The sequence below is a fragment of the Microtus oregoni genome, unplaced genomic scaffold (assembly GCF_018167655.1).
Source record: "Microtus oregoni isolate MIOR12 unplaced genomic scaffold, Mior012 000029F_ref0000214, whole genome shotgun sequence".
NCBI lineage: Eukaryota > Metazoa > Chordata > Mammalia > Rodentia > Cricetidae > Microtus > Microtus oregoni.
The window spans coordinates 12,372,336-12,395,821 of record NW_024543088.1 but is presented as its reverse complement, the minus strand read 5'-3'; the positions used below and the strand labels follow the sequence as shown (position 1 = coordinate 12,395,821).

Here is a 23,486-nt window from a genome sequence, read left to right as displayed (position 1 = left end):
CCGCCCAAAGAATGTGCGCACACAGTTCATCCTTCGCTTAACTAGGTAGCACACACCTTGAAGGCTGGGGGAGATTTAAAGAGAAACACACCTATTTACTTGGACTGGCTGCTGCTCTGCACTTCACCTCGGCATTTTCCTTCTCCACAGAAACTTAGTCTGAGAGGACTCTGGACTACTGTGCCCACTAAATGCATCTCAATAGATGCCAGCAGTTAGTCACTGTGACCAAAGGGTATCGGCAAATGAACAAAGTTGTCACAAGTACCAGCTGAACAACTGGGGACCGGCTCAGCCCCTGACAAGGATGCTTGTGTTTTGGAAACCATCATAGGCTGGTACTGTGGCCAGCTATTAACTATGGACACACCCCGGGCAGTTTACCAGAGTTTAAATCACCGGACAGCGACTTGAAAAACCGTATACTGCCTTCAGGAACTTTTGCCTGCAGGCAACTGCCTATTGCCCACTTCTCACTCCTTCTGTGTTCAGTTTTGATTCTGAGTGTCAAGAGAGGAATAGTTAGTGCAGGCTTGCTCCTGGGAGGGAGAAGGGAACCTGTCGCTATAAACTTTAGCCTTTAAATTTGAAAAACTTCTCAGAAATTCAAACAGAAACTCAGTTTAGCCAATCTCTAAAGCAAACAGTGAATCCATCAGACTAGAAGGTTCACGTGAGGTGATGTGGTGTGATCTCCTTATATTGCAGTGGTTCGTGGGTTTGTGCTAAATGTAAGCTCTGAAGTCTGAGGTGCCGGGGCCACGCTCCCATGTGTGGGCTCCTTCCTGCTTTCAAGGCGATTTCTTTCCAGGAGCTGCAGGCTCTCCACTTGGGACAGCGCTTGGCTCCTCTCGCAGTTACTAACCAAGGAATGCTTTTTCCGGGAGGACAGTTCCAATGTGGTGTCATACAGGCTCTCCACGAAGTTCCTTAGGCAGGGGACGTTAACTTCATTTTTGACAGCCTACAACAGAGACGCGTGTGAATATTCCACTCAAGAAACAGTTGGGTGTGCCATCCAAGTTGAAGAACTTGTAAGAAATGGAGACCAGAACTCACAGCAGCCACGGGGACAAGGATTTCTACAAAGAGCCCGGCCAAGGCATGCTTGATGTCCTTGTCTTTAACCTCCAGGAAATAATGTGCGCACTCCTAGGGAATAAAAGCAGAACACGGGAAGGAACAGGGATTGGAGTAGGCACGAGAAATGCATTTGAGTAAATCCAATTATCCTGTGCGCAGACACAGCAGATTCGGAGATCTATTAAATTCACCCTATCCAAGGACTCGTAGGGGATCTAATGTTTGTGGGGACCCCAGGGGACTTTTCCAAGACTTGTTTTCTCTTTGTCTTCCTGCTTCTACTTCAAAACCAGGCAAACAGCTGGTTTTGAAAGGACTACAGCTACACTTGTAGGCACAAGTGATTGGTTGGTTGATTCATTCATTCATTCATTCATTCATTCTCAACAGATTTCTATGGCTTCCTTAACCCTCTGTGGGATCCTGGGCCCTGATCAGCCTCTAAACAGAGATCCCAGGAGAGAGGCAGCCGACAGTAAACTCCAGTCAGGTCCATCTTCGGGCAGCCTCCCTCCTGCACAGCTGTTTACTTGCGGGTCTGACATTTATAGTGTGTTTATTCATCTCATCATTTCTCAAGCAAGTCTGGCCGGCTTCCCTTCATGCAAGGAAGCCTCTGGAACACTTCCCCACTTTCTTTGCCTACAAAGCTACTGCCTAGTAGGAGTGTATTTTGGTTGCCTGGGGACTCATTCTGGAGGAAGGCTGCCTGCCAGCCGCTCCCTTATACTAGTGACTTCCTGTGGCTTCACTCATTACATGTTTGTGTATTGATACCCACTCTCACCCTTCATGTCGAGTGAAACTAGCAAAAATAAACTAGCAAAGAGAATTCCTAAGGTCTTCAGTATAGCCCTGTACCAAATCTCATCCCAGGTTGAATGATCTATGCCTATGCAGTCCCTGAGACAGACTGATGTGGACTGGAGCCTCTGGGGCATAGGACCCTGCATTATTCTATACAGGTACATAAGAGATCTCCCAATTGGGCATTCAGGTATGTAGATATGTGTATTGTTTGTTTGTCTGTTATTTTGTTTTGTGAGTATGTTTTTTGTTGTTGTTGTTGCTGTTTGTTTGTCTGTTGTTTTGTTTGTTGAGTATGTTTTTTGTTGTTGTTGTTGCTGTTTGTTTGTTTCCAGACAGGGTTTTTCTGTGTAGCCCTGCTGTCCTGAAACTCGCTCTGTAGACCAAGCTGGCTTCAAACTCATCCTTCTGCCTCTGCCTCTACCTCTGAGTGCTGGGACTCTAGGCAGATATGCGCCTTGTTAACTGAGATGGAACAAGGTAATAACCGACAGCCACTGAGTTCTGGAAAGCACCTCAGAGCTGCTCCTTAGGGTTAGAGACACCATAACTTGCCAATAAGGTAGCTGAGACTGGAGTGCGGGAGGTGCTAAGAGAGCCTGGCCCTGAACCCAAACTCAGAAAGGTTGATGCAGAAGAAGTGGACACCCCTCCTTCGCCCATCCTGTGGGGTAGCTTTCTAGAGATATGGTTCTCACACCAAGGCAACTCACGGCTTTACAGTGTTTAAGTCATAGTCTTGTTCCCTATTTATAGCTGTCTTCGCATTCTACAATCAAACCTACAAGTGACAACCCCCACCCCGCAGGAAACCAGACTGCTTGGTGTTCTCTCTCAATCTCAGCATCCACTCTGGTCCTCTACCTCGGCAACCTAGCTACTCTAGGATACATTCTGTTGTGGTCGTGCTTACTGGGAACACTGCAGGGACATGGGCTCACGTAGTACATGGCCTTTCATGCCTAATGAAGAACTGGCCTCCATCCTAGGCTTGAAAGTCATCTTACAGTAAAGACAAACTAGACTCACCCTGATTATGACTAAATCTATTTCTCAAGGATTGGGCTCTGCCCCACCTGTAACCTTAACTACAAATGGTTCTGTACTGCCTGACCCAGGAAAGGCAACGGTGCCTTTGTTTCGAAAAGTTATCTAATTATTTTGTAACCCTACCTTTGTTTTAAAAGGTTGTTATGACTACCTCTTGTTATGACTACCTTGTTACAACTACCTTGCAATCGTGTCTTTGTTTCAGGAGGTCATTATGACTAACTTGTTATACTTATGTTCTGCTCCTATAACCCCACTTATTTTGCCCACCAAATCCCCCTTTGGGAGCCCCCTACCCCTGAGCTATAAATATCTTGTCTTCCTCACATCCAATGCTGACCCTAGAGGCAGCCTGTGTACACAAATAAAAAAGCTTGCTGTAATGAATTTGGCCATGGTAATCTGGGTCAGCCATCTTTCTCCTCCCATCTCTGGGATTAGCATTAGCTTCTTTCACTCAGCATGATGTTTCTGAGGGTTATACCTATGTTGCAGCAGACATGTGACATTCATTAGGCTAAACAATGACCATGTTGCATGGAAATACTATGTTCTTTCAGCTATTTACCAGTTCAGAAATATTTAAACTGCTTCCAAATTTTAATTACTATTTAAAAAAATACTGCTATGAACACTTGTGTCCAAGCCTGTGTGGACTGTATTTTTACGTCTCTTGGGCATGAGCAGAGGAATGGACCTGCTCGACCAACTGCTTATTTCTAGTTTGAACCACTAGAATGTGATAAATGTTGAGTCTTTTCTATCAAATGCTACAAAATTTGTGTGTACAACAAATTAATTATCTTTTTTGTATCACCCTGGCTTGTATGCAAATGTTTTGATCTCTACTTCCCTCATAAAACCTTTGTTTACCCAAAGATGCTGCTTTTATTTTCAGAATTTAAAGGGTTAAAGTGGCTGCCCCCCCCCCCATTTCCTTTGCTGATTCTTTTAAAACTGGCTCACAGTGAAAGACTGTGATATAGGACTCCAGCCAGTGGGGAAGACACAGCCACCAACTGTGTAAGAATGAAGACCAGATGCACTTGCTCCTCAGACCGCACCCTCTTGATCAAGCTTTGCCGTATCTGGACATTTCTGTTGGCGTGGCGGTGTCTTGTCACCCTGGACTTACTTCTAACAGGAAGGCTAGCCGTACTGCATTCCGACGCGGCTATGCTGTTCGCTATTCACGCTGGCTGTGCAGGAGGATTCCAGCTTCCCCATGTCCTCACCCATAGCTCTTGTCTCTTTTTGACTGTGGCCTTTGGAACTACAAAGCCAAAGCCATACAGTCTGTACTCTTGATTCAAACATCTCAACTCTCTAGGAAGATCAACACCAGACAACATGACAGAAGCAGCAGAGAAATCCCTTCAGATATGGCGGTTTCCCTTCATCTCTTAGTGGGGACTTGCATTCTGCTAAAGTCTCATACGTAACACCATTATCAACTGGGGTGGGGGCCATATCCAAAGTAAAGGCTCCCATGCATAGTACAGAGAAGAGGGAGCTCTTCCTCCATCAAGATCCTTACCCTTTAATGCCACTATGGCCAACATAGTCATAGAATTGCTGACTAGACAGTCAAAGGATCAACTATGGTTTAATCACAGAGTCAGTGGGTGAAGGAGAAAGAGAAAAGCCAACCGAAAAGAAATTCTGCGGTGCAGCCTACTCTCAAGGTGATCTGCAAGTTTTAAAATGAAATTTTAAATTTGGGAACTTGATTATTTGGTATCAAGGTATTTTGTGACTTACCTAGAAGGTAGAATTTTTTTTTTTTTTGCTTTTTCGAGACAGGGTTTCTCTGTGGTTTTGGAGCCTGTCCTGGAACTAGCTCTTGTAGACCAGACTGGTCTCGAACTCACAGAGATCCGCCTGCCTCTGCCTCCCAAGTGCTGGGATTAAAGGCGTGCGCCACCACCGCCCGGCTAGAAGGTAGAATTATATATGTGTGTGTGTGTGTGTGTGTGTGTATTGTCAACTGCAGATACTCTTTGATTTAATAATGGTGTCTGTACCAATACATTCAATGTAAGTGGAATGCATCATAAAGGACCCTTCACTTAAATCTCCTAATTTTCCACAACAGCAGAGTCCACGGCACAGTGCTTGGTCTCTTTGGTGGCTGTGTGGCTGACCTGGAAAATGCCATTACTGTTATGGCTGAGCATCACAAGAAGCTTAGCGCCAACAAGCAAAAGACTCAAGTACAAAATATGAGCTGGGAGTCCAAGGCAGGAGGATTGCTAGTTTGAGGCCAGCCTCGTTAACCAAGAGAGAGACCCAGCTACACAATAAAATTTTAAAAAGTGTTGGGGTTAAACCGGGCAGTGGTGGCGCACGCCTTTAATCCCAGCACCTGGGAGGCAGAGGCAGGCAGATCTCTGGGAGTTCGAGGCCAGCCTGGTCTACAAGAGCTAGTTCCGGGACAGGCACCAAAGCTACAGAGAAACCCTGTCTCGAAAATACAAAAAAAAAAAAAAAAAAAAAAAGTGTTGGGGTTGTAGTTCAGTGGTAGAGAGGTCGCTTAGCATGAGTGAGGCCCTTCAACCTTCAATACTGAAAATACTCTCTATAATGAGAAATGAGGTTTCTATTGAGCGTGTATCAGGCTGTAACTTCGAGAAGTTTGAGTGTGTGTTGACACCTCCGGTGGTGGGTGCTGCCTGTGTAGGTTTTTCACATTCCAGCTGCAGTATTTCGATGGAGGAAACTTCGCGAGGTAACCAGTAGTGGCTCAGGGACCTTACCTGCATAAACTGGAGGGATGCCTCAAAGTCCTCCACCGGGTACATCTTAATACGGAAGAATTTCATCCCCATTATCAGGCTGATGATGCTCTGGACCACATAGGGACTCTGCTCTTTGTACCGCAGCTCTTTCAGCTCTGCCATGAATTTCTTCTTGACAGCCGGGAACCTAAGAAAACACAAGAGATTACTAAGTAACAGTCAAGAAAGTCACTATTATGACGGCCTCCAGCATCCAAGAGTGACTGGATGCAGTGACGGGGCCCTTCAACTCGTGTGAAGTGCAATGGCCATCAGATCATACGGATTTGACAGAGTCCAACAGGCTCCTTTTCCCTTTGTTCAATAAGATGTCCCACACATATTTCCCTTTATTCAATAAGACGTTCCACACGTCTTTCAGACTGAGCTACGTTGCTGTTTAACCCTCTCATGATGGCTTAGCTCTTAACTTGAGCATCCTGAACAGACAAACACCACTCCATTTTCTCAGGCTTAGGTACCACCAAAATTACTCGCAGGTCCCTAGGGCCTGAAGTGTCTGACAATGAGTAAACATCTGAGTGCAGCTTACAGGATCAGCTATTTCTGACAGTGACCACAAATACTTTTTGGATCTGTATCCCAAATAATGCCTAAAATAACTCAATTTCCATCGCTGACGTTTTTCTGTTGTTCTTGTATAATTTTAGGTTAATGATTATGGAAAAATATATTTTTAAGTTGAGGGGAAAGTCTAGCAGTGGGAAAATTGAAATTGTATCTGAGAGGAAGGGTGAAGGTTATGACTCTTGTGCTCCAGAGTCAGAGGAGCACGATGAGCTTGAGTCTAGCCTGGGCTATATGGCAAGACTGTTTCAAAGAACCAACTACTGGGGATGCAAAGTCCTGGCTCCCTGGTACCATAGCAACAACAACAACAAAATAGGAATGAGCTGTCTACTACATGCATGGGCTTGTAGGGTCTGAGCTGGTGAATGGGACAGATATAAAAGATACAGTCTCCATTCTCTACTTAAATTATCAGCATTGTTGAAAAGGAAAATTAACACTAATTACAGCTGTAATATCATTTGGGTTTTTTAAATGAATCTGGGATATAAAGTTGATTGTTTGACCCAAGTATGGTGGTGGACAATTTTAAATTCCAGCACTCGGGAGGCAGAGGCAAGAGGCTATCATGAGTTTGAGACCAGCCTGGTCTACATATCTAGTTCCAGGACAGCCAGGGTTACATAGTGAGAACCTGTCTCAACCAAACATACCAAAACCAAACCAAAACAAAACAAAAAACAAAAACAAACAAAAAACCCAAAGCTAGTTCCTTTTGTAGTCCTGACCGTGTCACCTATTTTTCAGACTTTGGTGGTAGATACGTACATAAAAAACATGCTTGAAAGTGTGATAGCCAGTGGGATGCTCCACAGCTTCCCAGTGGCTGTTCCAAATGTATAGACCTTCACTGGGACATGTAGATGTTGGTCACGTTGGTACTTGGTGTTTTTTATTTGGGAGTTCTTTATAACAAAGTTTTAATCAATAATAATAATTGTGATGAGATTTTGTTTGTGCTGTAACAAATAAAGCTTGCCTGAAGATCAGAATGCAGGGCTAAGCCTCTAGTTAGCCATAGAGGTCAGGCAGTGATGGAACACACCTTTAACCCTAGCATTCTGGGAGACAGAGGCAGATGGATCTCTGTGAGTTCAAGGCCACTCTAGGCTATGTGAGATTGAATCCATCTAAAAGAGAGCTCATATAAAGGTGATCCCAGCACTTGGGATCACAACCCTTTAATCCCAGCACTAGGGAAGTGGAGACAGTGATATGGCTGGGTGGAGAAAGGAATATAAGCAGGGAGGAGACAGGAGCTCAGAGCATTCGGTCTGAGGATGTGTAGAGACAGGACACTCCCTGCAGTCTGACGACTTGTAGAGACAGGATGCCCCATTCAGTCTGAGGATTGTAGAGACAGGATGCCCCATTCAGTCTGAGGATTTTGTAGCGATAAGAACTAGTGCCTGGCTGCTCTGCTTCTCTGATCATTCAGCTTTCACCTCCTAATATTTGACTCCAGGCTTTTATTATTAAGACCAACTAGAATTCACACTACATTTAGTAATAATAATAAAAATAAAAGAAGCAATCTTAAGGCTAGGAGGACAGAAAGTGCAGCAGCTCTCACTTAGGAAGGACCACCATGACCGTGAAAACTGAACTGTAACAGGATCTACTGGTTCAGAACAACTGTTGTCTCGAAGTAGAAATTACAGGACACAAGAGGCACAGGGACACGGGCGCTGGCCGCACAGTGTTCTTTCTGTTGTGGCTTAACAAAGCTTACAGTTTGTAGGCTTTCTGTATGTCTGCTACACAAAGGCAGTGGCGCAGAAGCGTTCAAGGCTACGTGAGGATGTGAACGCATTCCTGAGTGAGATATTCTTTAGCAGGCTGGTGCCATAGCTACGGGCTCATTCCTGACCTGTGGTGGCATTTTATGGACTTCTATGAACCATCTACTTTCAAGACAACATTCCAAACTGGCCATTCTTGGCATTGGTGACATTTCTTGAATACTGTGGAAATCAGGGAGGAAACATTAGTCGTGTTATGCTCTACAAGGAAAAATATCACAGGGCTTGTAAAAAAATTTTTTTTTTGTCTTTCGGATGAGGGTACCGGCAAAGAATAAAATGTAAATTTTATTAAATTTAGAAAGCTTGATTTGGTGTCAGGTAACCCCCAGTAGAGTGGAAACTTAAAACTGTATTCTTAAACATTTTCAATATAAATTCCAAACTCCAATAACATCATTCTTTTCTATGTCACATACATGTGACATGTATGTTGACTAAGATGGCAATGGTGATCCTAGAGGCAGAAGGACATCTTAAGGGACTCTACAGCACTCCAATTGCTCTTTAATCCTCAGGGTAGCCTTGTGAAGGGGACAGTTGTAACCTTTCCAAATATCAAGACTTTAAAACCTCATAAAGCCACACTGCTGATGGACAGATAATGGAGCCGGTGTCTGAGGCTGTGGCTGACTTCAGGCTCTTCCTCTTAATCCCCGTGCTACGCAGTAAGGCTAAATCTAGGATTTTTAAAGTGTTTCTTATGTGGCATGGTCTAAAAACTTACTAAAAATATATTTTCTGACCCTTGCCTAGATTTAATATTATGGGCTGTTCTTGCTGTCCCCCTACACCCCCCTCCCTCAAATCATACACAGAATAGGTGTGACTGTAGTAGGAGACAGGCCCTTTGAAGAGGGAAGGTTAGATTAATTGTCTGGGGTGGGTCCTCACTCAGTATGCCTGGGATGTTTTAAAGACAGGATAATTGGACTGTAGCACAGGCAGAGAAGATCACAATGAAGGGACCTTCTCACCGGGTAGTGGCTTACACCTTTAACCCCAGCTCTGGGGAAGCAGAGGCAGGTGAATTTCTATGAGCTCAAGGCCAGCCTGGTCTACACGAGCAAGGTCCAGGACAGCCATGGTGGTTACACAGAGAAACTCTGTCTTGAGACAGAAAACAACAACAACAACAACAACAACAACAACAACAACAACCCATGACTTCTCTACAGGAAAACCACCCCTGCCAAGCCCTTGAACTTGCCGCGGGCAGCTCTTAGGAAACGTCTATCAGCAAAGCTCTCTTGTGTGTTGTCTTTGTTACGGCACCCCTAGCATACTGATATACAACTGCCTAGCCTGCTGTGTGTAACAGCTTGGCAGTGGGCTGACCTGACAGCCTGAGACACTCTTCTCGACTGCTCAAACAATGACTGTCTGAATAAACACAGAGAGACATCTGAAAATGGCATGCTGGCCTGTGGCACAGGTCTACAACCCCAGCTACCCAGGAGGCTGAAGCAGGACGATGGGGAGACAGAGTGAGTTCCAGGCCAGCCTGGGCAACATAGAGAGACCCTGTTTCAAAAGAAACAGCCAGCCAGCCAGCCAGCATCATCAACAAAATGAGGGCTGGGACAGAGATCAGGGCAGAGTGTTTACCTAGCATGCTTAAGGACCTAGGTTCAATGTCAGTTGTTTGCTTAATATGCGAGGTCCTGGGTTCAATTCCCACTACCACAGGAAGAAAGGAAAGGGAAAGAAGAAAGGAAGGAAGAAAGGAAAGAGAAATGGAGATGGGGATGTAGGGGAGAAAGGCCCCCAACTTGAATGTGTTACAGTTCTTTGCTTGAGCGTTTTATTGTCTGACACATCTGGCTGGACCCACGCTCCACAAGGTCAGGCACACAGTAGGTACAAACTAACTCTGCTGAGTGCGCTGGTTTCCTAAGAGTGGCGAGTTTGTTGACGGGGAGGTGGGCAAGTGCAAACTGTGCCCAGCCTTGTACGCGCACCCCAAGATGTCATTGGGAAGGGTCTTCTAGACTGAACATGGTTAGAACACTTTTCAAAATTGAAATGGTATTAATATCAATTCACTTCTGATGAACACAGGCCTTTCTCATAGAAAAGGCGCACAGTTAAATATTTAGTCTTTTAATCCTAATCTACAGCTAAAACAAGGAGACTTAGGAAAAGGCAGGTTGATTATGTAACTCAGTACGTCAATACTATAATGAGATGGTGGCTAAAATTCTATTTTTCATTTAAAAATAGATACGACTATTTTTACTGTGAAAAGTTCCACATGGCATAAACATGTTATTTTAGGGTAAAAGTAACCTGCAAATATATTTCCACTTAAAATCTATTTTTCTATAAAATGATTTTATTTTTAGAGATACAGTTTGTTTATGCTATAGTCTTTCCTTTAATACTTCATTTAGTGCTGTATTTAGCATATAAAATAATTAAACAATGACCCCATTTGTGGTATTCCATGAAACTGACATAGAGGGGCCTGCAGGAATGACTCGGTGGTTAATAGCACTGGTTGTTCTTACAGAGAACCTGGGTTTAATTCCCAGCACACACATGGAAGATTACAACCACTCATAACTTCAGTTCCGGAGGATCCAATGCCATCTTCTGGCCTCTATATGTACTGCATGCACATAGTACATACACACACATGCAGGCAGGACACCCACATACATTAGAAAAAGGAAAAAAAAACACAAATAAAGATAAGCCTTTGCTTTAAAATGTATAGCTCATAGGTACAGAAGAAAAGAAAACCCACTGTTTAAATCTATGAATCTTTGAAGCAATCATGTGATGTGGGATTCCCTTCTGATTGCTAAGATTATGTTTTATTACCATAGGTTAAAAGAGAAGCTGCTTTGGCCTATAGCAGAACAGAATATAGCCAGGCTGAAGGAGATAGAGAGAGAGAGTAGGTGGAGTCAGAGAGACGCCATGTAGCTGCTGAAGGAGGAAGATGCTAGAACTTGTACCAGTAGGCCACAGCCTTGTGGTGATATACAGAATAATAGAAATGGGTTAATTTGATATGTAAGAGCCTGCTAGGAATATGCTATAGTGATCTTTGTTTAGAGTGTTGGTTCAAGTTGTTATGGATAATGGTCTGAAAAAAAACTAAACAAAGGAGATTAGATTCAGTGCTCTTATTTTGGAAAAAAAGTGGGGGGAAGTGCTGTGGGACAATGGTCTTGTACCCTGTCATTTATATGGTAACAAAACACTGATTGGCCAGTAGTCAGGCAGGAAGTAGAGGCAGGGTGACGAGAACAGGTGCATTCTGGGAAGATAAAAGGGTCAGTCTGCAGTCATCACAGAGGAAGCTAGACACAGAGGAAGCAAGATGAGAATGCCTCACTGATAAAAGGTAACAAGCCACGTGGCTAACACAGACAAAAATTATTGGCTAATTTAAGATGTAAGAATTAGTTAATAAGAAGCCTGGGCTAATAGGCCAACCAGTTTATAACTAATGTAAGCCTCTGTGTGTTTCTTTGGAATTGAATGACTGGGACTGGGCGGGAAAGAAATCTCTGTCAATAATACCTCTAAGCTGGCATTGGGATTGCTGTGATTTTTGGATGTTGCCTGCTGATTAGAAGGAGGTTTTGTTCTCTTTCCTACCCTCTTCTTCTTTCATTCCCCTGCCCCTTTCTTCCCCTCAGTTTTTGAGAAAGGAATCACTCTATAGCCCAAGCTGGTCTGAAACCTATGTAGTCCAGGCTAGCCTCCTATGTAGTCCAGGCTAGCCTCCATCTTGCAGTGACCCTTCTGCTCTAGTCACCTGAGTTTTGGGTTGGAGCCATCATACTTGGCATGGGCACCACTTTTCACCTTGTCCTGAGTCCACATAACTAAGGCTGGTCATTGACAATATCCAGTATTATGTATTATTCATTAAAACTAAGAGAAGTATAAAATTGTATTTTTATGTTATTTCAGCATATTAAAGTTCCTGGATTATAGTATGAGAGAATTATGTTAGGATATCGCAAGGAAAAATATTGAGGTGATCAGAGTCGGATGAATGAGTGAATACACATAGTAATGCCTTCTTTGAAAAACCATTTCTAGGTACACAGAGATTAATTACCAGATAATTGTAGCTCTGTTCATTCTAATGGCAGTTAATTCACTACTCAACTAAAGGGAAATCTTTCTAAGATGTATCATTTCTTTTTTCCTTAGTGATTCATGAACCACAATTATCATAATAGACCTTTTAAAAAAGTATACTCCAGACTCAGGCAAGATGGCTGTCGGTGCCTATGGACCTGAGGAGGGCAGAAGACAGTGTTATATTCCCCTGAATTGTAGTTAAATGTGGTTGTGAGCCAGCCATGTGGATGTCCCAGCATCCCAGCTCTTCAGTCCTTGCCATTTTATTCTTATGTATACTTTGTCTAGTTCTGTCTGGTTCTATATTGTCGCTACCTGCCTTTGACCTTGATACATCTCTTTGTGTCAGCGGCTTGCCCTCTGGGAGTTCCCCCTCCATTTTCTAACATGGATGTTTTCTTGTGTTAGAAAACAAACAAGTCATTTGGGTGGGCAGGAAAAACGGACCAGAGTGAAAAGAATCATACAATGCATGCTGTGGGCAGTGCTATTTTCTGTGATCTTATCTCTTTTACCTGGCGAAGTTTCTGTGTAAGTATTTGAAAATGTTTTGGATGGCTTAGGGAGTAAAGGTGCTTGCAGCCAAGCCTGAAGACCTGAGTTCAATTCTCAGGACCCACTAATGGAGAGAATCGACTCCTGCCAATTGTCTGTATCCTCTGGTAAAATAATAGTAAAGACTATGTAAAAAGTTTGCTTTGATAAATTATGTATTTCTATACTAAGTGAGGGAACAATTTCTCTGGGGTGGGGTGGGGGGTAAATTTTTTTACCGTTCCCTAAACAATGCAGTGTGTTAACTGTTTCCTCAGCATTCACGTGGTATTGGGGTTACAAGTTACCCAGATGTGACTTAACCAAATGGAGGAAGAACAGCGTTTATATGATATCTTGTTCACAGGAGACTTGAACATTGCAGATTTTGATACCATGGGGAAAAAGTATTGGGGACCAAACTGAAGTGCACACACCAAGGACAACTATACTAAGAAAATGCTAAGTATTTTCCTTTTTAGATGAGTATATAATGTTTTAAAGATATTTTTTATTTTTTTGACCTTTTTTACTATTTGAGCATTTCATACATGTATATAATGTGTTTTGATACAACCCCACCCCACCCCTCCAACTCTCTATCCCCTATTCCGCCTTCTCCCCACTTTTCCTTTCCAACTTAATGTGCTCTTTTAAAAAACCCATTGAGCTCACTTAGCCCTGCCTGCATGTGAGTGGGCGTTGGACCATCTACTAGGACATGGACAGATCCTTCAGTCCCATATCCCTGAAGAAAACAGAATCTCTCTCCTCCAGCAGCCATCAGTTGCCAATAACACCTCGGACAGGGGAGGGAGTTCATGGCAGGGGAGTTCTCCCCATTCTGGGCTTGGACTTGGACTTGATTGGTCTTCCACTGGTCTTATGCATGGGCATACAGCTGCTGTAAGCTCACTGTGCAACAGTCCTGTTATGTCCAGGAAACACTGTTTCACCACAGGCAACTGTCACCTCCTATTCTTAACCATCTTTCTTCCTTTCTTCTTGGATGCTGCCTGACCCTTAGAGATGTCTCATCTGGAGTTAAGCTCTCCTAGGTCTACATCGGATTGGCTGTGGGTCCCTGTATTCATTGTCATCTACTACAAGGAGAAGGCTCCTGGATGAGGGTTGAGTGGTAAACAATTCCATCTTGCCTGGTGGTGGCACACACCTTTAATACCAGCACTCAGAAGACAGAAGCAGGCCGGATCTCTGAGTCAAGGCCAGATTTGTCTACAGAGCAAGTTCCAGGACAGACAGGACTGTTACACAGAGAAAACCTGTCTTGGGGGGGGGGGGGGGCGGGAAGAATTCTATCTCTTGAAGCTATGGCTTCACAAGGACAGAGGCATCACTTGCCATGAGCTGTTTGCATGGCCTGAATTTGTACCATGTCCTTGGCTCATTTTACCTAATCTAGACATTCAGAATCTTGGCTGACTTGCCTCTGGGCTGTATAAAAAGAAGGCTGGTGAGAAGGGTGTGACGTCACTTCTGGAATACGTTCATCATTGCTCACAGTCTAACACAGCTCTGTTCTAGCCCGCTAAGTAGCATCCTGGGGCCAGATAAATTTAGCAATGAGAATTTCCCCCCTGACTTGTTTCCATGACAATGTCTGGGGCATTTTTAGCTCAGTTGAATTAAGCAAAGTCTGTAGTAAAAGGGACATCGCAGAATGCAATTTTCCCACTTACAGAAGATAGATTGCAACTATCTGGTCCTGGAAGAAAAAAAAATAAAACTTGAATAGACAATAAACATCTTTGTAATATCCAAGCAAATAGAAAAGCAATTTGGTTAGGTCCATTTTTTATCTTGGAAGCAGTGGCCTGAGATGTGCTGGGAATTGGCCCAACTGCCAGCATGAAACAGCTCACATGAACTTACTCTGAAGGAGTCCAGTGGTCCTCAACCTTTCTGATGGGACCCTTTAATACAACTCCTCATTTTGTGGTGACCCCCCAACTGTAAAATTATTTTCCTTGCTACTTCATAACTGTAATTTTGCTACTGTTAGAAATCATAATGTAAATGTCTGATATGCAGGATATCTGAGATAGGACGCCATGAAAGGTTGTATGACCCCAAAGGGTGGCTACGCACAGGTTAAGAACCACACCGCTCTAGCTGGCTTCAGGATGGGCACATCACTGCTCTAGCTAGCTTCAGGATGGGCGCATATGCTCAAACCAATGCCAATTCCTATGCAAATGATCCCTTACTTGGCTTGCGCCAGAACTCCGATGACCTCTGCGTACAGATCTGCTACAATGTGCATGTTGCCAGTGTTGGGACCCAGGTACCTGAGTGAAACAGAATTAGACAAGTCAGAGGTCTGGCGCCCAGAAAAGATCACACAGCTAACTTAGTTTTAAGCACTCAACTTTGTCAATACCCCAGGGAGAGAAACCATCTTACCCTTCTTTGTATTTAAAATGCTTGAAAGCCAGGTTAATAATGTCATGTATTAAGCTGTCTATTACAGGATGAAGGGGGATCTGAAAAAAAGAAGAAGATGACATTGAATTTGGAAGGGATTATTAAATGTCCTATCAATAACGGTGATTCCACTAATTACACATGATCTATTGCAATCAATAAACACTATTCACATTGCCCAGTACTGGAATTCATAGACCATAAACTCAGACCTTTAGCACTTAGTGTTACAAAGAGTTAACAAAAAGATTATAATAAATGAATTGCTCACCTGTTTCAAAACTTCTATTAGCACTAACGAAAAAATAAAATCAATGGCGAGGTCCCGTCTCTCCATCAAATAGTCTCGCTGCTGTTCATCACTGCAAAGTTTAAAACGGCACAGTAAATGGCACTGAAGGCACTTTTAGGGCGAAATACTTCTCCAAAGACTGCTCTCAGCCCCTCTAGAGCACAGACCTTTCTGTTAGGATGGGGTCACGTGTTACCTGCCTAGGATGGCTCACTGGGAAAATTAAAGCCAGAATAGCTGATTTTAAAAGTTCCAGCTGCATAAACTGAAGTAGCTGTGTGTGCGTCTCTAACCTCATTCTCTGGACTTTTCTATAGTTCTCTTACAGCCCAGGAATGTTACTGTCCATAAAATACAGTTCACACAGCAGACGGTTTCCACAGTGGAGGCATGTATCTAAGGATCTGGGGACAAAATGTAGTGATGTAATTGACGGAACGAGTTCATGAAGGATCCTAAGAGGTAAGAAGCTAGTCTGTCATCAATGGAAACGAGACCGAGGGGATGGAGGGAACTCAGCAGCGCTTTCCTGTTCTTTCCTGCTGACCCTTCATCACTTGAGATTTAATGCCAAGGGGAAGGAATTGAAGCCAGACCAAAAGGGAGCTGGAAGAAGAAGGGGAAAGGAGAGGTGGGGTCATTTATGACCGTTCAGAAGTTAGGACGCAGAAAAGGAAGGCCAAGTGTCGCAAAGCGGCATCTCTGTCCCAGTTCCTGGCTTCCTGGAACTGGCTGAGGACTCTTTGAAACTGAATGATATCCCTGGCTCTCAGTGGCAGCGGCTACAGTGACTGTGGGGTGAAAGGTCCAGACTGAAAATTAGGACTGCTAGCCTTGTCTCCATCTATGACTCTGCCACTTGCTAGCCATGTCTCCATCTATGACTCTGCCACTTGCTAGCCATGTCTCCATCTATGACTCTGCCACTTGCTAGCCATGTCTCCATCTATGACTCTGCCACTTGCTAGCCATGTCTCCATCTATGACTCTGCCACTTGCTAGCCATGTCTTCACCTCTGTAGAGATGCTTATAATACAGGTGTAGTGTCCCCTTTCTCAAAATGCTGGGGACCAGACAGTCAGATGTTTTCTGAATTTGGAGTATTTGTACCCATAAAATCTTGGGAACAAGACCCAAATCTAAACATGAAATCCACTATGTCTCCCAAGCACCTTCTCTGGAGCCTGACAGCAGTTAGAATGTGCTGAGCATGCTCTCTGTGTTGTCCATGAGACCAGCTGTGGGGCCATTTTACCTTTGATTTCCTGTCGGCATCAAACATTTTTTTTTTTTTGAGCATTTCAGTTTTTGGATTTTTTTCCGATTAGGGGTGGTCAACATTAGGTACATGAAGATTTGAGGTGGTCAGGCATGTCCAGTATTTAATGTAATCTAAACACATAAAGGGGGTCCATACTTGCTGAGGATGGCAGGGTATGCATTCCTTTGGAGGGTATTTCCAAATAAGCTGAAGGAATTTTAAGAATGGAATGCTTTTATCTTTAGGCATGAGGGAGTAAAAAGAGAAGGTGGGTGTGTATGTATATGTATGTATGTATATACACACATGCACACACACGCGTGCGCACACACAGACTTCTGGAAGTGCCCGTGACCGTGGGAAGTCACATTCGAGCAGTTTGGTGAGGTTAAGAAGGAAGCCATGAAGAAAAGCTATGGTTTCGCTTGTTGAAGGGAAATCATTTCAGATCGGTTATGAGCAGCCGGCCAGGAGGGCGAATGCAGACAAATCCATCTGAACGTCCTTCGAGAGCCACTTGAGCTAGAGCCTGGGAAGTGCAGCTGTAGCCGGGAGCGGACATTGTACAGAGCTACATTCAAAAAGAGAGGATTCCCCAAGGGAGGCTTTCTCCCTCCCTCCCTCTCCCTCCCTCCCTCCCTCCCTCCCTCTCTCTCTCTCTCTCTCTCTCTCTCTCTCTCTCTGTCTCTCTCTCTCTCTCTTTCTGTGCGCACAAGAAGGGAATGGGAAGTCTGAAATCAAGAGCAAGAAAGCGCTCAAGACAGCAGCAGTGAGAGCGCTCTCTTGTCACACGGATGTGAGGATTTGAGTGTCCTTTAAGAGTGCCTGGAGAGGGCGAGTATGGTGGCTCCACACTGCCTGCTTCAAGTGAAAGTTTGACAAGCCAGGCTTGACTCCCAGGCCCCGCAGTGGAGCTGTCTCCCCAAAGCTGTCCTCACGCTTCCACACGAGGGTATACAGTATATATACTCATACCCCTACCCCCACCCTCCCCACCCACCCTCCCCCCTCCCCCACCCTTTCCCCCTACCCGCACACCCCACTCCTACCCCTCACAACCCCACCCAGTAATAATAATGCTAATAATAAAGCTTAGAGTTGTTTCAAAAGAGGGTCCGGAGAACCCCAAGAAAGGGGTAATTCCTGGCTATGGGAAACCCAAAAAACAAAAAACTCAATCCTTTTTAAATCTCTGATTTTATTTAATAAGAGAGATTATGCTTTCAGGTAAAAGATATACACTTTTATAATAATTAATTTCAATTTTATTACCTAGTTGAGGTTCCACTGACAGGCACCAGAGACTTCTGATAAACACTTGGCAGTAAAAATGTCGCTATTCCACTAATCTCAGAAGCCATGACCCAGCATCAATCCCGCCCACTCTCTCCCTAAAATTCCCCTTTAAGTCCTGGTCTTGCCAGGTCATGCACACGCTCGCCCTCGAGACTCTTGCTCGCTTAGCTTCTTCCCAGGCAGAAGTTCCTATTTTAAATGTTGAAGCCTAGCTAAAGCACTGCTAAGGTGAGCTTTACTGTTCCAATTCTGTGGGCACCTGACCTCAAAACCCATCCTGGTTTCCTGCAAAGAATCAGTGGCATTTAAAAAACAAACAAAATCACCACCACCAAAACCAGCAAAATCAACGGCAAAGCCCTGGATTTTCAATTCATCAAGAAATTAACTCACACAAAAGCTAGTTTTGAATTCTGACAGGGCAGAGGAAAAAGATCAAACTCAGTTCAGTTCTTACAAATGGCCGGGATGGTCCCTGTGGAGAGTCACCAGGCAGGGGGGTCTCCCATTCACAAGCCAAATGTCTGACAGAGGCCATCCCATGCAGTTAGTGCAGACCAGTTTCAGACTCACAGTGGAAATTCTGCCATCAAATTTTAATACATTAAAAGGTTTTCCTTGAAGAGAGACAGCTAAGGGGGCTGGAGAGATGGCTTAGCGGATAAGGTCACTGGCTGCTATTACAAGGGACTTGGGTTCCCTAGCAATCAGATTGTGGCTCACAACCATCTGTAAGTCCAGTTCCAGGGGATTTAACGCCTCCTTCTGGCCTCCATGGGCACTGCACCCTTGTGGTTCACATACATACATGCAGGTAAATACTTAGGTACATAAAATTCAAAACTAAACAAAGGAAAGGATTAAAGGGAGGCTGCTAATAGGAACAGGCATTTGCTTTGGAGTCAGAGCTGAGAATCTCCTGAGAACACTGAACACACACTCGAGAGCAGCGCCTGCTATAGGATATAGATGGTACCATAGGCGGCTCTTCCCTGTAATCCCAGTACTTGGGGGTATAGATGGTACCATAGGCGGCTCCTCCCTGTAATCCCAGTACTTGGGGGCATAGATGGTACCAGGGGCAGCTCCTACCTGCAATCCCAGTACTTGGGGGTATAGATGGTACAAGGGGCGGCTCCTACCTGTAATACCAGTACTTGGGGATACAGATGGTACCATAGGCGGCTCCTCCCTGTAATCCCAGTACATGTGGGTATAGATAGTACCATAGGCAGTTCATCCCTGTAATCCCAGTACTTGGGGATACAGATGGTACCATAGGTGGCTCCTCCCTATAACCCCAGTACTTGGGGGTATAGATGGTACAAGGGGCGGCTCCTACCTGTAATCCCAGTACTTGAGGATACAGATGGTACCATGGGCAACTCCTACCTGAAATCCCCTGGAAACCTGGAAAAGGAGGTTGGCTGTGTGTGCCAGCTATTTCCAGCTAGAGAGTAAGGCTCTGATTTTGTTTGCTTTGTTTTTTTTTTTTAAAACTTACTCAGCATAAAAAACTTACCTATCGCTTCTTCCAATAAAATGGTAAACATAATTGAATCTTGCAGAAACGCAAGCGTTTTCTAAAACTAAGCTACAAGTTCGGATGCAATGTATTTGGTAAAATTACAGATCTTACGTTAAAAAAATTGAAATAGACTTATCAGGTTCATGGAGAAAAACAAAGACAGCTGGGTGGTGGTGGTGTACACCTTCAATCCCAGCACTTGGGAGGCAGAGACAGGTGGATCTCTGTGAGTTCAAGGCCAGCCTGAGTCTGCAGAATGAGTTCCAGGACAGCCAGGGCTGTTACAGAGAAACCCTGTCTTAAAAATAAAAACAGAACAAAACAAAACAACTCCCCCCAAAAAACAAAAAAGAAGCCACTTGAAAGTGATGGGGGTCTGGTATGCAGTGGTGAATTTCAAGCTACAGTGGATAAAGGCATTTCTAAAATGTACAATCGATTCCTGTGGAGAAACAGATCCCATTTTAAGATAGTCCCTGCCCCCCCTTTTTTTAAAGATTTCTTTTTTTCAAAAGATTAATTTTATTTTAAATTATGTGTATGTGAGTGGGTGAGGGCAGAAGTGCAGAAGACAAAGGGACATCTGATCCCTAAAGAGCTGGGACCTAGGTGACTGTGAGCGGCCTGATGTGGGTCTGGGAACCCTCCGCAGGTCCTCTGAAGCAGCAGGATGTAACCTCAAACTGAGGCTCAGCCATCCCTCTGGCCCAGCATCTTATTATTATTGTTTTTGAAGCTGTATTAATCCTTTTTCATATATGTAATTCTTTTCTTTCCTTGCCTAGCTATAATACTTACATTTCAAACTTAGGATATTAAACGCTTGCCTAATATTTGGTAGTCACGCATTAACTTGAACATAAGAATGCTGTCAGCTACTGAATGACCCAGGCAGCAGCAAATTCCAGTTCTCAAACCACAGAGGGAAGAGGGACCACAGAGAACACAGACGTGGCTCTCAGCTGGCAGGGGAGGTCACAGACATGAATTTTACTTCCCCATGCGTACCCTCATGCTGAGGTACAGAGAGATGGCCAGCCTCAAGACTATTGCAGCCCTGGGCCCTTCTGCCATGGTTCACGAAGCATCCCAGGTTACCTGGCTAACTGATAAGATGACTGATGGGGATACTGAGCCTTCAGTGGCCTGATTTTGGGTACAGCTCAGGGAGGGGGATTGGAGAGGATGGAAGGAAGCAAGTGGTGACCTGGGGCCCATTTTCGCCTGTCCCAACACATCTAAACAAAGCCCTGTGTGCTTCCAACCATTGGCAGCTGGCCGTGACAGGATGTTCCACATGCCTGACCTACTACGGACCAGAGGGCACACAGCATTTACTGAGTCTCCTCCTGGGTAGTCAGAGAGGCCTGGGTGCCACATAATTCTCACTTTGATGTATAAAGAGGGCACGAGCAAGGCAGGAATGAGAAACAAGAATCCCGACACCAAAAGCAAGTACCTTTTTGACTTATTGCTCGTTCTTGGTCTGTATTCGTGCGATTCATCCTCAATGCCATTTTGCCTTTTGTACCAATCAAACAGTGTTCGCAGAATGGAAGGCAGGCAGTACTCAGAGAGGGAGCTCATGGAGCTGATGACCTTCAGGGAAAGAGAGACACAGGCCATCAGGAGGCTTGTTGGCGAGGACAGCTTCCGAGACACTGACGTTGCATAAATAATCAACAGTGGGAATACACACTGCTAAGTTTCCCTACACATACCTAATCATTTCTGTCATAAATCAGTATATTCTGGGGAGCCCAAGTCTTCCAGAGTGGCAGACATTTCTCACATAATAATTCTGTGGCTCAGAACAGTTCATTACTCTGAGTGCCTTACTGGAGGGACCAGATGTTCATTGCCTTTGAGTTCTTCAGGACACCACTGCCACCATTTCACATTGTCATCTACCACAATAACTGTACGGCTTAGGTCTTCAAAAGTTCATACAGTGTAAATCAATATAAATTAATTATGAACTGTTCAGGTGAAATAAGTAAACCAAGCTCTCAAACAAATAACCTTCGTGACAACAATAATTATTGTTTTCTTCCAATAAGAGATCATTTGAGTTATGGCTCCAATTAGGCTCCAGATACCAAAGAGCAGGAATAATTTAATTTTATTAATTCTTTAAAGGAACATGTTTAAATATATATACCTGCAGGAACCTACTTCTTCAGCTGAGCAAGCTAGGTCTAACTTCCTTTTAAAGTAAAGCAATCTTGTGAGCAGGGTTTCCCACCTTTAGACCGAGCAAACCTGACTTTCCTCAGATTCCATTAATTCATTAACCTTAACCTCTTTCTCAAACAATAGTTGTAAGCACACACACAGAGCTATGGGTTAACAGAAGTTAAACATGACTAGGATATTGTATTTAGATCATTCTGTGAATCTGGTTGTCAGGCTTTCCAAATCGAAACCAATCTATTCATTTGGAAAAAACAAACAAATGTGAACTTTATCCACCCCGGTTATGCCCACAGTCAAAATACATTTTGCTGATGTGACTGTCCATATAACAGTAACTGTTTGGAAGAAAGCAAGTCATAGTGGGTTATGGGCACGATTCCCTAGTTTTTGCCAAAGTTACTCCAACATAAGACAGAATATTTTGACCAGTTGGTGATGGCGCATGCCTTTAATCTCAGCAAGGCAGATCTTGGTGAGTTTGAGGCCAACCTGGTCTACAGAGTGAGTTCCAGGACATTCAGAGCAGTTACACAGAGAAACCCTGTCTTTACCACCCTCTGCCCCCAAGGAGAAAGAATATTTGGGGTCTGGAGAAATGGCTCAGCAGTTAAGAGCACTTGCTACTCTTGTAGAGGACTAGGTTTGGTTCCCAGTACCCACATAGCAGGTCAAAACAACCTGTAACGCCAGTTCATGGGATCTTGTATCCTCTCCTAGCCTCCAAGGGAACTGCACACATATGGTTTCACACACATATATGCAGGTAAACACTCATACACAAAAAAATTAAAAAAATCTTTAAAAAAATAATGAAAGGATATTTCTCCAAATTGCCACTGACTAAAATGTTTTATATTGGGGTTGTACTTTAGCTTAGTGGTATAGTGCCCTGGGTCCAAACCCTAATCCAGTAAAATAGAAATAAAGTAAAGATTTAAAAAACAAAATACTTTGATTTGGGAGATAAAGTGGATTTCCCCACAGAGATAAAATGGACCAGAATTCATAGTCCCTAAGATAGGGTAATGCTCTCAACCATCCCATATATAACAAAGTTTAAAATGCACCTGATAGTCAGTATTTAAAACTTATCTGGGGAAGACCAAGGAGACATAGACACTGGCTGAGGCATGGTTTTTATTCTAGATGGTATCCAGGAACAGTAAAAAGAGGGATCAGGAAAATCAACGAACTGTAAACAAGGTATATAGGTTGGTTGGTAATAATACATCCATGCTGGTTCTTTCCAACAAATGTACCACGGGACTATGAGACGTTAGCAGCAGAGGAAGGTGGCCATGTTGGACTCTTTATTGAACTTTTCTATAGGTCACAGATCATTCTAAAATAAAACTTATTAAAAACACTCTTGGGGCTGGAGAGATGATTTGGTGGTTAAGAGCACTGACGGCTCTTGCAGAGGACCTGGGTTTAGTTCCCAGTACTTGCCTCGCGGCTCACAGCTATCTGTATGCAACTCTGGTTCCAGGGGATCTGACACACTCTTCTAGACTCCATGGGCACTGGGCACATGTGGCGCACATACACACATGTAAGTAAACACTCACATACAACATTTTAACTGTCAGTAAAATTTAAGTGGGTATGGTGGTGCATGCTTTAAACCCCCAGCAGTTGGGAGGCAGAGGCAGATGGATCTCTGAGTTTGAGGCCAGCATGGTCTTTGGAGTGAGTTCCAAGACAGCTAGGGCTATA

General features: G+C 43.9%; 1 protein-coding gene across 6 annotated transcripts in view; it reads right to left on the bottom strand.

Moving 5' to 3' along the window:
- Fry (FRY microtubule binding protein) overlaps positions 1-23,486 on the bottom strand; it is a 388,874-nt gene that overhangs the window by 138,267 nt on the left and 227,121 nt on the right. For all 6 annotated transcript variants that reach the window (XM_041677848.1, XM_041677844.1, XM_041677843.1 and 3 more), the window contains 7 exons: positions 21,034-21,173; positions 15,468-15,558; positions 15,176-15,255; positions 14,980-15,060; positions 5,697-5,865; positions 1,060-1,152; positions 866-964 (listed from right to left, as the gene is read on the bottom strand). In XM_041677848.1, coding sequence (XP_041533782.1) covers positions 866-964; positions 1,060-1,152; positions 5,697-5,865; positions 14,980-15,060; positions 15,176-15,255; positions 15,468-15,558; positions 21,034-21,173 — 753 coding nt within the window. The remainder of the gene's footprint in view (positions 1-865; positions 965-1,059; positions 1,153-5,696; positions 5,866-14,979; positions 15,061-15,175; positions 15,256-15,467; positions 15,559-21,033; positions 21,174-23,486) is intronic.